The following is a 15,575-nucleotide window of genomic DNA, read 5'->3' on the forward strand; positions in this document are numbered from 1 at the left end:
TGGTGGACGAAACCAGAAACCGATTGGCCATACTTAACGTCTGTCGAATCGTACGCCGTCGAGGACGTACACTCCCTTGCTACCTTAGAGGAGAGAACAGACGAACCCTCAACGCCATATATACATGTAGCCCATTGGCCAGACTCGGCCCTTTCATTTGTCAGCATGAACTGATTTGAGCAGTTGGACGCCTACACTATTTACCGCTTCCATTCAACGAGAAACACCCCATCGTGTTTCTCCGCGGGTGGACTTCCATCAGACCTCTCATTGAGGACGCACACCAACTGAAATTGCATGGCGGGGTTCAAATCACGCTATTGCATGTCTACCGCTCGTTCTGGGTAACGCAGTCGCCACCAGATTCGGCGGCAGAAGACCTGCGCAGCAAATGGACCCGTTACCCTTCGAGCACGCCATCCCATCACGAGTTTTCGCCTTCACAAGGTTGGACTACGCTGGACCAGTACTCATGCTGTTCTCCAGAGGCAGAGGAGTTAGAAACACGAAAGGCTACCTAGCCATTTTTATCAGTTTTGTAATTCGAACAGTGCACATCGAAATTGTATCCAACCTTTCCGCAAATGCACTTCTTGCAGATTACTCCCGATTCTGCGCTCGCCGAAAAGTCTGCGAGAAGCTCTACTGCGATAATGCTACTATCTTCAAAGGCTCCGACAAGGAGTTACAAGCTCTTTTCGCCAGTCGTTGCCCTTCATGGGCAGCGTGTCCACGGCCTTGGCTTTTCGAGTAATGATTCATACCACCTCGCGCGCCACGCTTTGGTGGCCTCTGGGAGGCGCCGGCGCGTAGCTTCAAGCACCACTTTCGCAGAAATATCAGAGATTTCACTCTTACCTTTAAAGAGCTGTCGACGCTGCCTGCAAACATCGAAGCAAGTTTTAACTTGAGGGCCCTCTGCCCACTCAATTCGAAAACTAACTAACGCCGACCCATTTCTTAGTTGGATCATCTTTGCTGTCTTCTCACAAACCATACAGCGACCCAACGTACGTCCGTCAACAACCGATAGAGAATACTCAGCCCGACTCCTTCTGAGCTCGCTGGAAGAAGGAGGTGTTACATCATATGCAACGTGGTAATAAATGGCTGAATCCGCAACCCAACTTACAAGAAGGGGATATCGTCTTGTTGACAGACGAGAAATTTTGAGCCGCGCTTTTGTGTTTGCAAACATTGTGACTCACAACTTCGGCCCACTCGGAACAGCTTCGACGTTCTTTCCCGCCGCATGGGTTTTTGTCTCCGTGTCATAAAAATAGTAAGCGGGGTTTTCCTTTGTAATGCGTAATGCGTAATGATCCGCTTTTTTTTTGGTTTTTGGCCAGGCAGCACCAGCCGAGTCGCTCAACTTCTCCCCCCGCTGGAGTTTTTAAGTCTGGAGTTTTTAAGCTGGAGTTATGTCATCGGATTAAAGGATTAATCCTTTATGCGTCCTTTGTAAGAGCAATTATTGGTAACATCGTTGCAATTAGTTTAATGCTAAAACTCCTCTTTAACGGTTAGAACTTAAATTATGCTTGAGTTGTCTTAAGAAAGGCCACTTCTTAGATAAATGCACATCGAACACACATCACACCAAGCTTCACCTGGACGACAGTGCAAAAGCAATCGAGACTCTCACTCACGTGAAAATGCAACGAATGTCACGGATGATGCAAGGGCTTCTAGGGATTCGAGCAACAGCGCCGCTTCGCATAGCACTTCCGTCGGGGATACGGTGCTATTAGCAACAGCACGCGTGGTTATCGCAAATTCTTCCGGAAAATCGTTGCCGCGCCGTGCTATAATTGACCCGGGTGCTGAGAGGGCTTGATTACGCGGCGTACCATGCAGCATCTTGGGCTCGACAGACAAAGAACCTCACTTTCAGTAATTGCAGTTGGGGCTGCGGAATCGTCAAAATACAATTCCCTTGCGCACGGTATCCTACGACCAAGCAGAAACCAGGAATTTGCCATGGGATTCTCTGCATTCGTACTCGCCGAACTAACGCGTTTCTTGTCGAAAGCAAAGATTTCATACAACAATTGGTCGCATCTCGCAGATTTGGATCTTGCTGATCCTGACTGCGCTGACCCTTCGAAGGTATACTGCATCCTCGGCGCGAACATATATTCAACTATCAACTTGAACGGTTTAATTAAAGGGCCTACCGGGACTCCTGTTGCTCTGCAGTCAGTGTTTGGGTGTGATATCCTTGCCTTCTACACAAGACTCACCTTTCGGCGTTTGAGCATTCCACCTTGGTACTGAACCCTCACTCTCGCACGCGCTCACGCAGTTTTGGGAAATCGATGAGGTTGCACGTAAATCGTTACTGACTCCTGACGAGGAGAGATACGTAAAACATTTTGCTGAAACACATTCTCGCGATGAGAACGGAAAATTCATTATCTGTTTTCCCTTTGCTAAGAGACCTAATTTCGTCGACTCGCGAGACATAGCCGCTCATTGCCTGGCTCAAGCGGAGCGGCGACTACAATGAGATCCTCAGCTTGCAGGGCTTTATGAAACCTTTATGCAAGAGTACATGGACTTGCACCACATGGAGTTGGTCCCCTCTCAACAGTTCAATAGACGAAACTTTTACATGTCCCGCCACGCGGTTGTGAACTATAAGAATCTTGCGAAAATACGAAATGACGTATTTCTACCCGGACCAAAATTGCAAGCTGACATCTCAATAGTTCTCCCGCATTGGATTGGAATCGATTCGTGTTTACGACTGACGTTATCAAGATGTTTCGGCAAATACGGGTGCACCATGACGACGACGATTGGCAACGCATCCTGTAGCTACACGATAGCAGCCGCGAGCTTCGGAACTCCAGGTGCATCACGGTAACATACGGGGTTGCTTAGGCTCCGTTTTTGGCGCTTAGCGTAATGAAACAGCTAGCCACTAAGGGGTCTACGGAGTATCCTGAGGCGGCTGCTATTCTTCGGGACACACTCTACGTGGACGATCGACGGTGAAGCAGACACGATCGAAGAGACACTTCATTGACGAGAGCAACTAGTGGCATTATTGACATCCGCAGGTATGACACTCGGAAATGGACAGCGAATGAACAACAACTTTTGCAAGGTTTGACGTCAACGTGTCTGCCCTTGAGCTCAAGTGGCTCCCCAAAGTCGATGCCTTTATGTTTAAAATCTCAGCTGCGCATTATAAAATGGAGATAACAAAGCGATCGATTTTAGCTGAGATTGCCCGTCTATTTGATCCATTAGACTGGCTTGCCACCGTGATTGCTATAGCCAAATTATTATGCAGGACTTATGGCTGGACAACCTGGATTGGCACCCCGTTTTACCGGAACCTTTTCAAGATCGTTGGACGCAATTTCGAGGCGGCCTTGCGGAGATCTCCACCATTCACATCTTCAGATGGCTCGAAATGTTTGAGGATGACAACTGGCAGTTTCATGGATGCGCAGAAGCTCCGCAACAAGCTTATGCTGCCGCTCTCTATCATCTACGCTATTAACAGCAAAAATGAAGGTTGCTGCAACAATGGTTCAATCCTTACCTCGATTGGAACTTTGCGCATCGACGCTTCTCGCTCGATTGGTTTCGCATACCCGCGATGCAGCACAGCGACCACCGAAGGCGACTCACGTGTAATCAGACTCCCGAGTTGTGCTGAAATGGCTCAAAGGCCATCCGTCCAAATGGCAAACCTTTCTTGCCAACCGTATAAGTGAAATCTCCACCCGAGTTCCTACGACTACTTGGATGCATTTGCGATCAGTTGACAACGCCGCAGATTGCGCAACGCGAGGCTTGAGCCCTGGTGACATCGCTTTCCATCGCCTTTGGTTGCATGGACCAGACTGGTTGACGAAACCAGAAACTAATTGGCGATCCTCAACGTCTGCCGACTCAAACGCCGACGAGGACGTGCACTTCCTTGCTAGAGAAAACAGACGAACCCTCAACGTCGTCTGCATGCAATTGCTTGCCGGAACTGCAGCGGGTTGCAAAATTTGAAGTAATCATACGGATTTTGACCTGTTGCTCCAATTGGAGACACTGTTGAGCAGAGACAAGTACAGTTGATTTGCGCTATATGCTGACTCGGTTCGGGATAGGACTATTACTACGTACCAAAATTGTCTGAAGCTTTTGACGTGAACTTTTCATATCATGAAGAATAATGACAGCATTTAACCATCTCACGTATTTCTTGAAATTTATTTCCAAAATTAATAACGTTCTTACCTCATTGGCACTGCTTTTGTTTTCAGAAATATGTTTTCGCATGTTGTTTCCAGTGTAAGCAACGCATTTCAACTGCCATTCGCCGATATCCTCGTTCCAGTGAGTATAACGTTCGATCATCATCTGCAATGGTCAGTTTTAAGCCCCATTAGAACAGTAGAAAAAATAAGCCTTAGATCTAGAAAAAAATCAGAACCTATTGCTGCACAGTAGCTTACGTACCTGATACTCCTTAGGTATGTACGAATTCAACACTAATTCACACAGCGCTAATTCGCGCGAGAGACTGCGAATGTTCTCATAAATGCCTTCCTTTTCCCGTTGGTGTTCCTGCTGTTGATCGGCCAATTCAGATTTAACGCTCATCAACATTTGCATGACGCGTTGTATTTTCTTGGTTTTTCCAACGCATGCTTCTTGAAGACTAGAATACCGTTCTTCGACATCAATTCGTTCAGTCTGTGAATAAATTGTTTTCAGGATTTATTAGTGAGTACCAGTTGAACTTTCATTGTCCTACCTCTTTCTTCTGCAGTGATTTCCGTAATTCTTCTTCCGCCTTTTCACGCAGTACAAGTTCTTGAATTGAATTCTCCAAAAGTGTTTCCTGAGCCTGTGCCTTTTCAAGTAAGTTTTCGCCTCCTACCAGTATTTTGGTCTCTAAGGACATCAATTTGTTGCGAAGTTGTTCTTGTTCGGTCCTAAATTTTAGAATTATTCCACGATTAATACGAGAATTATATAAAAAATCCCCAATTCATACTTTGTGCGGTTTAATTCCTGCTGATTCTCCAAGGCACGCTTTTCCAACAACTCTTTCTCTTCATCCGTTTTCTCCTTGTCTATTTCATTTCGTTTGTTCTTCTTTCTCTTTGGATTCATCTCATTAGTTTCACCATTTTCTTCAATATCTTCAATTTCAATTTCTTCCGGTTCTTCCTCGCATTCCTCAATGTCATCGGGTGTAAAGTTGAAGGAGCCTTCTTCCAACTGACGTTTCAATTCAGCAATTTCTTCTTGGAAATGACGCAAAAGTGCATCCTTCGGCTCCTCATTAACATGAGTTCTATTCTGAATGTTCTTTGCACGACCGGCATAACGCAATGTGGAAATCGTTTCGACGTAGTTCGAATCTGAGGGGCTGATACTTGCACACTATTGAAGGACACATCATCATGATTTACTCTGTCACAAACACGAGATTGAAACTTACCATAACAGTCTTTGAATTGCCACCAAGTGAATCTTGCAGCAACCTTGTTAACTTTGAATTTCTATACGGAATATGCGTGCTTTTACCATCGACTAGAGCACTAATCACATTCCCCAATACAGAAAGGGAAAGATTAATCTTTGTGGCCTCCTTCAAACGAATCCCAGTTGCTTGGGTCTTGCTTTGTCGTTCAGACCCAGCCAAATCGACCAATTGCAATTTACCCATTTTCACATGTTGTGCACCAGCTTCATCAAGTTCGCTTGATTCAACCGTGATTGAAAATATAGCATGTGATCGAGATGATTCCAAGTTCATCTTGGTCGCACCGACCATACCTACAAACTCAATATAGAAAGACTCTTAACGACCTCGACTGTATCCTGTACTCACGATTTTTATTTCCAAGTTTCATGATGTTATCCAAATCATCTGCATTGTGGACGACGTATCCACTTAAATCTTTCACAAACACTCCAATGTCTGCACGTTCTTTAACTTCCAAACTTTTATTAAGTTCCTTTCCCAGTAGATCTCTGACTTCTTCATTATAAATTTCCATGTAGCTTACCCGAACTAGGAACCTGAAAAGTTAAGTCCAAGAGTCACTACTCGCATAATTAATTAATTAATTAGGGACAATACTTTTGATTATCTTTTGCTTTAGCAATATGGCCAAAAATGTGTGCAAAACTGTTGGGAATAATTCCTTTGGTCTGAGGAGATTCTGGGTTTCCTGACATTGTATAAGTCTTGCCGGTTCCGGTCTGGCCGTATGCCAAAATGGTGCCATTGTAACCTTCAAGGACTTTGTCTACTATAGGCCTCGCTGTGTCCACGTATAAATCAATCTGAAAATACAGAAAATAATGAAAATTATTGACTACCCGAACTACTTTAAAATATACGTTCCAATTTAGAAACTAAAGTGCGTACATTTCTACCTCCCCGTCCCATCAACTCTTTCAACCATCTACAGTGAGCAAAATTGAAATCCGGACGCCTTCGTAAGAAATCGTAAGTGTCCCGAAAGGGGTTGTACGTATTTCGCTTTTTTTACAAGAGCCTGGTCTGGTCTGCAGGGAGCGGAGGAGTCAAACACAGAAATAGCAGGCAATGTTGCGCCACGGTAATCAAGCAACGTCAGTTGCGGCAATTAAATTCTGGGAAACGAAGGGTCAAGTTCCGGTCGCACAGAGTTACAAACGATCTAATCACGACGTATCGCTGCTAGGCCAAGTCACCCATCGGAATGCCCACCGGATCATGAAACGTAAAAACGAGAATCGTCACGGGTTTTGGACGTACGGAAGAAGACTCCATTAGGAACTTACTCTACAGCCTCGATGTCAGCGATCAAAAGCCGCCTCGAATCCCAACGACGGAAGCAAGCCGTAGTAACGGAAAAGATGTCTGACACTGTCCTCAAAACACTGTGGCTCAACGCCTCCTGATAAATACGGAGGCAATTTTGCTGACAACACAGGCACCGCGCCCAACCGCATCGTACATACAGTCGAAAGCATCTCAGCAATTTCTCGCAATCGTCAGGAACCCGGAAAACATGGAAATCCTACAGACTCTCCGCAATGCATGTTTTTTCAGCAAACGGCCAACAAACTCGATTGCTGATACCACTGGCGTCTGTCAATTTTCCCACGTACTAGGCGGGAACGCAGCGCAATATCACAAAGCAAGCTTTTCTCGACGAACGGTACACCAATTGCAAGATTTGGGAGGAGGAGGAAGCGGCTTAAGATCAACTTGGGACTGAAACGAGCATTTGAGTGGGGGTTTTTGATCGCCAATGTTTCGCGACCAAAACTAGGCGCCGATTTTATTTAACATCACAATCTTTCGATAGACCTACGCAATGCTCGTCAGTTAGATCTAGAAAACTGATCCAACTCAAAGCACCAAGGAAAATAAAATACGATTTCAGTCGATATATACCGGCGGCGACGTCCACGTCATATTGAAATAATTTCCAAGAGTCACAAACCCGTCATTTTGCAAACAAAACATAAGCCACGTCATTAAGCACCATATAATGAGATGCGTGCTTTTCTCGTCTCAGGGGACTACGATTGTCGAGGTAGGTAAGTGGTATTGGAATTTGCCTCACGCAACTCCCGGCGCGGAAGAACGAATGCAAGACTTATCCGTCTCCATAAAATTTCTAAGAATGTGCTGGGAATTGAATCTCCTGTGCATAGTCTTCTTGCACGCAAAGAATATGGAGATCTACGCGACGGAAGAGGTGAGAGCGTTAAAGTCCTGACTAGAAAGAGTTGGGCTGACTTCGCACACGCAAAAACGGAATGGGTCTTTATAATGAAGTTTGAGAAAAAGAACAGCATCGATGGATATACGGTCATTTCAAACTCAGCTATCAAATACTTGGGGGTGATAAGTGAACCAAACTGAGCTTTAGCGAATACCTAGGATATGCATGCCAGAAGGTAGCCAGTGCCACTGCGGAACTTGCAAAAATGCTGCCGCATATTAGTGGGCCGAAATATTGCCAGAGGTTGCTTCCAGTCGGAGTGATGCGATGCATCCTGCTTTACTCGTCACCTGTGTTGACAGAAGCGCCTGCAAACTCTCAGAGACGGAAGCAGGCAGTTTGCCGGCTGATGGCTTTGATGAGTGTGCTGTACTAGGCAAGAAGTCAGAAGGCGAATACATCCTCTTTTTTTTCTGTTTTTCTTTAGCCTTTGCCCCGTTCACAAGCGGGTTCGACTCGTCGTGATCGATTGCGTCATTTTGTTCTGCCAAAAACATGATTTAGATGCAATCTCGAGGCTTTCAATTCCTCATACAGCGTATCAAGCCACCGTTGTTTTGGCCGGCCTTTTGATCCGTTACCGTCGACTTCGATGTTCAGACCAATCTTGGCAAGTGAATTATCGTTAGCACGAATTGCGTGACCATGCCATCGAAGACACCTCTCTGACAATTCTCCCACGATAGATGCGACTCCATATCGATTACGAATATCCTCATTTCGAATGTGACCGAAACGTGTTATACCACTAATCCAATGCAACATCTTCGTCTCCATTACCCCAAGACGCCATTCATTGTCCTTTATACGCGGTCCATCCTCAGAATTATAGAGGACGACAGGGCGGACGATACCGCGGTAAAAATTTAGATTTGAAACGTTCGTTGATGCGTCAATCACAAAGAACACCAGTTGTGGAACGCCAACTCATCCTAGTTAAGCTAATGCGTGAAGCAATTTCATAACGCCGTTCTCCATAATATAGAAATGCGGCATGACCAAATGGTCTCTGGCAACGCACATGGGATGAATCGACGAACGGTCGGTGGACGCAGAAGTTAATCCCCAACATTTAAGTGTGGCTTGAGTGAAAACATGCAGAGACCAACTACCATATTATCCAGTTCCTCACGGGACACGGTAGTTACTACAGGCAGTATCTGGACTACTTTGGATTGGATGATTCACCGAATTGCCCTAGATGCGGTGGCACACCAGAGAACCCAGGTTTGTAGTGGGGAAGAAGAATCTGGAATAAACGGCAAAAGCGTGACCCCGGAGAACTTAAGCGGGAGACATAATTAAGATGCGTGCGTAGTGCACACGAGACAAAGTCTGATCCGCACGCAGTTTCAATGTACAATGAAGATTTCAGGTCAGGACAGTTCGTTCCAAGTCAGCAAAGTTCGTTGTTATGAAAGATTACGCCATTTGCAATTGGGCGGCGCTTTTCGTTCACGGCTGTTATTTTTAAAATGTAATTAATTTGAATGAATTCGTTTCGAGAACTGCAAAAGGCACTATTTGCGTCGTAAGTGCTAATTATGAATGTCACTTGCATTAGTTCTGTAGCTTCCATTCATATCAATTAAATTGAAGCCGGAGGTATGTGCACTCTTAGTTTCATTGAATTTTATGATATTCACAACATAAGCTGAACGTGGCTCATCAAGAATTTGAGTTTTTACTGGAAAAAAATTATTGTCACTCTTCGTTTAGCGTCTTGGCGAGCGCGCTTTATCTAGCGCCCAAGAAGAACTTTTGATATCCCTGTGAGGATTTCCGACGCCACAATAACTTCATACGTTCATAACGTCGCTGAAGCTGTATCCAATTCACATAAATGAAGCACAGGATATCATCTTCGATGTTTCTACGGAAGTCGTCCGCCCCTTCGTCGCACAATCATTGCGTAGACAAGTCTTCGAAACTTTTCACAGATTGTCGCACGCAAGAAAGTTCTTGTGAGCTAGAATGAGCCAAGATATTCATCAATGGATACGTACGCCCTGCGCCAGCGGTCGAAGATCAGTCGTCACAACTAAAATTCCGGACGCAAGATTTAAACACGTTCGCGTTGATATAGTGCGGTCCCTAATCGAATGATAGGGATACAAGCACTGTTTGGCGATAATAGACAGGTTCTCTACGTGGCCCGAAACGGTCTCTTTGCGAGCCTAATCGGTTCAATTGATCATAAAGTCTTTTAAGTTCACTGGATTTTTTGTTTTAGATCACCTCAAGTGATTACTACGGGCCAAGACACTCAATTCGAGTCAGCCTTTTTCAGCGTACTCGCGCCCTTGTTGAGCTGTGAAAGGAACAGGAGTTATCACCGTGCCTTAAATGCCTCCAGAAACGGTGGAACCGGTCGCTAAAAGCCGCCATTATGTGCGAGAAAGGAACCCCTGCTTGAGTCGACAGTCTTGCTGGGATTGCATAGTAGTTACCAGGAAGACATCGGCGCATCATCAGCTGAGATAGTGTATGAGGCAACATTAACACTACCGAGGCGAATTCTCCATATTGGACAAGCTCCAGTGCGTCGTTAACGAGCTCATCACCCATCTTAAGCAAACGATGCGGGACTTGAGCCTAACCATCACCACCAAACATTCCAAGCGTACAACATTCGTCAGCAAGAGGGCGAGAGAAGGAATAGAACGTAAGAGCATCAGTTAAGTTTGTGTTTGTCAATCAACTTGGCCAAGGTGAAATACAGTACTCAATTCTGAGTACTTCTTTGTGGGATATCCTCCTACGAAGGAAGTTAGTTTAGTACACCTTTGCCATACGAAAAATCACGGATAATCATAAAGATACAATGCGAAGAAAACTAACGAAAAAGGATAAAATAAAACCTTTATTGAGAGCGAATTACAAAAGAAACTATTTCGGTAGGCGAAATTTATTTTTCGATTGAGTAGTTTCTGAGAATGAATCCGTTAAAGAAATCGTCATTTACGACCCCTCCCACTTCCCGACTTTCCAATGAATCTCAAAACCAAGACCGGTATCGAAAAGTACTAATCAAGACCTTCCTTTTGATGCCCAACATGACCATATTCGGTGAAAAAAAAACTTTTACACCCCCCTTTTACATGTATGAGGACCCCCCTTAATCTCAACATAGAAATATGTCACTCACTGCATGCATGGGCGTTAACAATCTTCACCTTCTCACCAAATTTCGTATCAATCGGTATAGTCGTTTCGGAGAAAAGTGCGTTTGACAGACAAATTTTGAACTGATTTTAATAAGGTTTTGTTTGCAAAAAAAATGCATACAACTCCTTTTTACCCCCTTTCTGAACACTTATATATTTCTTAGGATGGTGTCCGGATTTCAATTTTGCTCACTGTAATATCTGCGTTTTTCATTTTCTTGCAATTTTCTAAAACCTAATTAAGTTTTCTACAAAAAGATACGTCCCATACAAAAGCAATTAACTGCAATCAAGAAGCCTTCCTTGTCCAATTTGTCATAATCACAAGAACCGAGTAAGCGATCAATTTAATTAACAGCTTCGTGTAATTCAGTAATTTACGACCAAATTGTAAATCCAATTGGGGACTGACCCGAAAAAAGTTCTATGGGAGGAATACTTCTATGCACCCAAATTAGTACTTAACCATTGATTATGGGGTTAGGGAACATTCGACCATTAATAAGACTTGTGGACGTTCTTACATCAGAGTTTCGCTTTTGCAATGTTTCTGTCGCAGACAATTCAAAGTATTTTGAAAGCCTTTACAGAAAACAAGAGTTATTAGTGTCCGAAATAACAATGGTGCTAAATGCTTATTTCAATGTTTTCGGCTGTAACCAAAGTCAAATGTAACTTATTACGTGGGTTAAGGAGAATTGAATACCAATGGACTATCGACAGGCATTGTACCTAGGAATGAAATGAGATACGCAATGTCCTCTAAATGGAAAAGTATACACCACAGAACAATTGGGTTGTGTTTTCCTAAAACCTCTAATTTCACCCACTGTCATTGAAGATAGACTCGAGGTCTTTCGATAGACTGAACATTCATAAGATATATTCTGAATGACACACAAACAACCACGTACAAACTTATGACTTGAATTACAACTTTTCGAACATGTAAAAAGTCTCACGAAACGAGAATTATAATGCATTCGTAAATCATCAATTGCATCGCCAGAAGAATTAATCCTCCTTGCCTTCCCTGAGAATGAAAATAGTTGTAGTCTTTTCCTGTCATTGTCAATCTCAAATTGCTCTTTTCCGTTATCTGAATACAATATGAAAGCCAGCCTTTGCTTAAAATAACCCTATCCACTAAAAAATTCCAAGTTTTGCCAATCATCGTCGACATAAATATCATTGTGTTACTGATGAGATGAGTAACGAATTTGATGCTACAGCGCTTGATAATTTTCACCTTCCCTCAGTTCATTGAGTTCATTGTAAATGCAGCAGATAGCCTTATTCACTTCATTCCATACTTCCTCTGACTCTAGAATTTCTTGAATTAGCGTTCCAACCCCCATTGCCTTACTTAGCACCGAGAGCAGTTCTCTCCCCCATGAAACATGGACAATTATACAAGACGTCTTCTGGGCCCGCATAAGTTTCACAGGAAGAACTATTGCCACGGCTAGCTTCTGGCTCTGGCTGCTTCATACAAGTGCCCCACCCTTCAGGGAAAACCACAAAAGGAGAGCCTGGGACTATACTGACAACACAACGACGGACCCAGTAAAGGAAAAGGGCAAAGCATTTACAAATTTTCTCATGAAATGTGGGCTCCCGATTCAGATCGAAAACTGATCAGCAGCCAGCTGATACCCTGTTCCAATATAGGCCTGATGTCACCAGGTTGCAAGAATTGCAATAGACAAAGACCAATTTCCTGGAGAAGAGCCACTATACCATGTATTATAGCAACTATCCAGTAGACCATGTATTCGGAGAAGGTTTCCTAGTCAGCGAAAAAAATGCAACCTCCTGTTATCGGCTTTGAAAATATAAGCGAAGGGTGATTAACATCCACGCCCCTACATAGGAGACTGCAGAGTCTGAGCGGAATTGGAACGAACTTTCGAAGCCAACCACAGGTATGACATCAAAATCATACTTAGACAGTTTAGCAGCCGAGTAAGAACAGAGTCCGTGTTCAGGTGATAGATCGGCTCCCACAGCTCGCATAAAATTAACAACAATAAGGAACTGTGAATTATCCAACTAAGAACTAAGGTAAAACATGATTCATGCATCAGTTTTATTTTCACTTTCACTTAAATTGTCTGGTCCGGTGGTATTGTCAAGAAGATGCAGCATTTTTATGGAGTGGGGTCTATAACAGACTGACTTGTCGCTCTAGCTACACAATTACTTCAATGTTCAAATATCAACACTTCTTATAGTGGTTATAAAAACTGTTCGCAAAAAATGCAGTGGTTCTATCAGTTATGAACGCAATTTATAAAGGGCCAATATATACACGTATCACTATCTCGTTGGCTAGTGTTCCAGACTGGAATAAAAACATCACTTGCTACTCGGATGAAGCCATATCCTACACATACACCTCAATGCTCTTTCTTAGAGGAAATCTGATGTATGGGACAGCGTATCAGTATTAACTATACTATTAGCATAGCTTGCTGGTCCCAAGCCCAGGTAAAGGAGAAGGGTTTGAGGCAATGTACTTTGTACTATCCTCAGTAAAACAAAAATAAAATGCTGAGATCAGGGAAAGAGATAAATAGAGTATAGTTGGAGTTATTCTACTATGCTAAATCCTACCTGATCTCTCTTGGTAACAGGTCCCGCGACAGGTCGACCAAGAAAATGCATACAATGTCGTTAGAAACAAGATGATCGGATTGAATCACAAGCATCGGAAAAATGCTAGGGCGTCCACCTCAGTCGACGCGGCAGGACGTGCCCCTGTACTGTCGAAAAATGGGCAAGGGTTCTTAACGCATGGATGGCGTCAGGACGTTAGCAAGTTAGTCCAAAAAAACAAATACGTGTCTGCACCCTTGGCGCCCTAACTGGAAAGACCGAGGAACTCGCAAGAGCCCTTTGGAAAGAGCGCATTGACATCTGCGCTCTGCAAGAAATCCGATGGTCTGGTGCCAAAAGCTGCGACATTGAACGCGAACGCGGTAAAAATGGCAATAAATTTCTCTATTTTGGTAGCCCACACACTCAATACGGTGTTGGCATTGCCATCTCAGAGAGTTTCCATGATGCCATTAAAGAAGATGAACGATTTGATGATCGGCTGATGTGGTTTAGCATTATATCAGCTGATCGCACTATTCACTTCTTTACCGCGTACGCACCACAGACAGACAGGTCGACCTGATGCCGAGAAAGATGCCTTCTGTCAACTTCTCGGTGAAGAGACTTGTCACGTGCCTCCTAACGACTATATCATCATTGCCCGCGACCTTAATGGTCATGTGGATGAAAAGGTAGACGGTAACAGGTGCCATGGGGGACAGGAGTTTGGAGCGTGCAATGAGGGTGGCGAGCGTATAATCGATTTTGCTGACTTCCATTGTACTTATGAATATATGGTCCATCAAACGATTGTCTCATCTTGCTACGTTGCTACAGTAAAACGAAGATCGACTATACTCTTATAAGACGCCGACATTTTACCACCGTCACTAATTGCAAAGCCGCTCCCTATGAAACCATCGCACCTCGACATCGGCCGTCGAGTGCAAATTAAGCCATCGATAAAACAGCGTGAGGAACGCACTGACCCACCGCGCGTTAAATGGTGGCGATTTCGTGAGAAGAAAGAAAAAATGATTTCACTTGCGGGATTACTAACCATTACGAATGTGGAAGAATCGTGGAACAAAATGAGAAACACGATCCGCAAAGCAACCTTTGCAACCCTCGGGGTCAACAAGTCAGGTAAGCGGTACATCAACCGGGGTACTTGGCTTTGGAATGACGATGAAGGTCCGTGGAAAGAAACGCCTCTACAAGTTCCTCGACGATAAAACGCTGGCCAATTGGCAAATTTATAAGAATGTCATCCGGGACGCAAAGAAAACAGTCGCTGTCACCTGAGCGGACCATTACAAAAATCTTTACGATAAACTAGACACTCGGGGTGGCGAGAGAAATCTGCATCGACTTGCTAAAAGCCGAAACGAACGCACACAGGATATCGAACACTTCTGTCGCGTGAATGATAAGAACGGTACTTTGCTTACCAATCGTCGAGCCACGACAGATAAATGGCCAGAATACTTCGAGCAGATTTCAACTGAAGAATTTGCTCATCCTCCACTTCCATAATCATTGCCGATATTTGTCAGCGCACCTGAAGTCGAGGAGGCAAAAAAACGAAAGAGATCGGGGAAAAGGGAAAGAAAGTACCACTGTTCCAATATGGAAAAAGGAAGGCAGTCCAGGAGAATGTTCAAATCACCATCCAATCCGGTTACTTTCCCATTCCATGAAGATTTTTTAACGCATTCTTGACAACCGTATTCGAGAAATCGTGGAATAACTCTGAATCAAGCCGGATTTGTCACGGTTACTCATGGAGAAACACCGTGAGAAGGATCGCCCTCTTTACATTCATTTATTCATTGCATTTCTGGATCTAGAGAAAGCGTTTGACCGTGTGCCACACGAACTCATTTGGTATGCTTTACGACAACACTTAGTGCCAGAAGAACTCTTGCGCTGGATTCAATTGTTCAACCATGATCCGAAAAGCAAAATTCGAAGTCTGGCGGGTATATCAAAACCGTTTCGTGTCTCTGTTGGTGTTCATGAAGGAAGCGCCCTCTCACCACTCCTCTTTGTTCTTGTT

At 44.1% G+C, this 15,575-nt stretch overlaps 1 protein-coding gene across 1 annotated transcript in view; it reads right to left on the reverse strand.

Moving 5' to 3' along the window:
- Positions 1–15,575, reverse strand: part of LOC119648687 (kinesin-like protein KIF3A) — a 45,872-nt gene that overhangs the window by 1,170 nt on the left and 29,127 nt on the right. The window contains exons 3-9 of the mRNA XM_038050485.1: positions 6,107–6,312; positions 5,855–6,045; positions 5,462–5,799; positions 5,012–5,403; positions 4,769–4,949; positions 4,471–4,707; positions 4,249–4,371 (exon numbers count right to left, since the gene is read on the reverse strand). Of these exons, the coding sequence (XP_037906413.1) occupies positions 4,249–4,371; positions 4,471–4,707; positions 4,769–4,949; positions 5,012–5,403; positions 5,462–5,799; positions 5,855–6,045; positions 6,107–6,312 (1,668 nt within the window). The remainder of the gene's footprint in view (positions 1–4,248; positions 4,372–4,470; positions 4,708–4,768; positions 4,950–5,011; positions 5,404–5,461; positions 5,800–5,854; positions 6,046–6,106; positions 6,313–15,575) is intronic.

Source organism: Hermetia illucens, chromosome 2, assembly GCF_905115235.1.
Source record: "Hermetia illucens chromosome 2, iHerIll2.2.curated.20191125, whole genome shotgun sequence".
NCBI classification, from domain to species: Eukaryota; Metazoa; Arthropoda; class Insecta; order Diptera; family Stratiomyidae; genus Hermetia; species Hermetia illucens.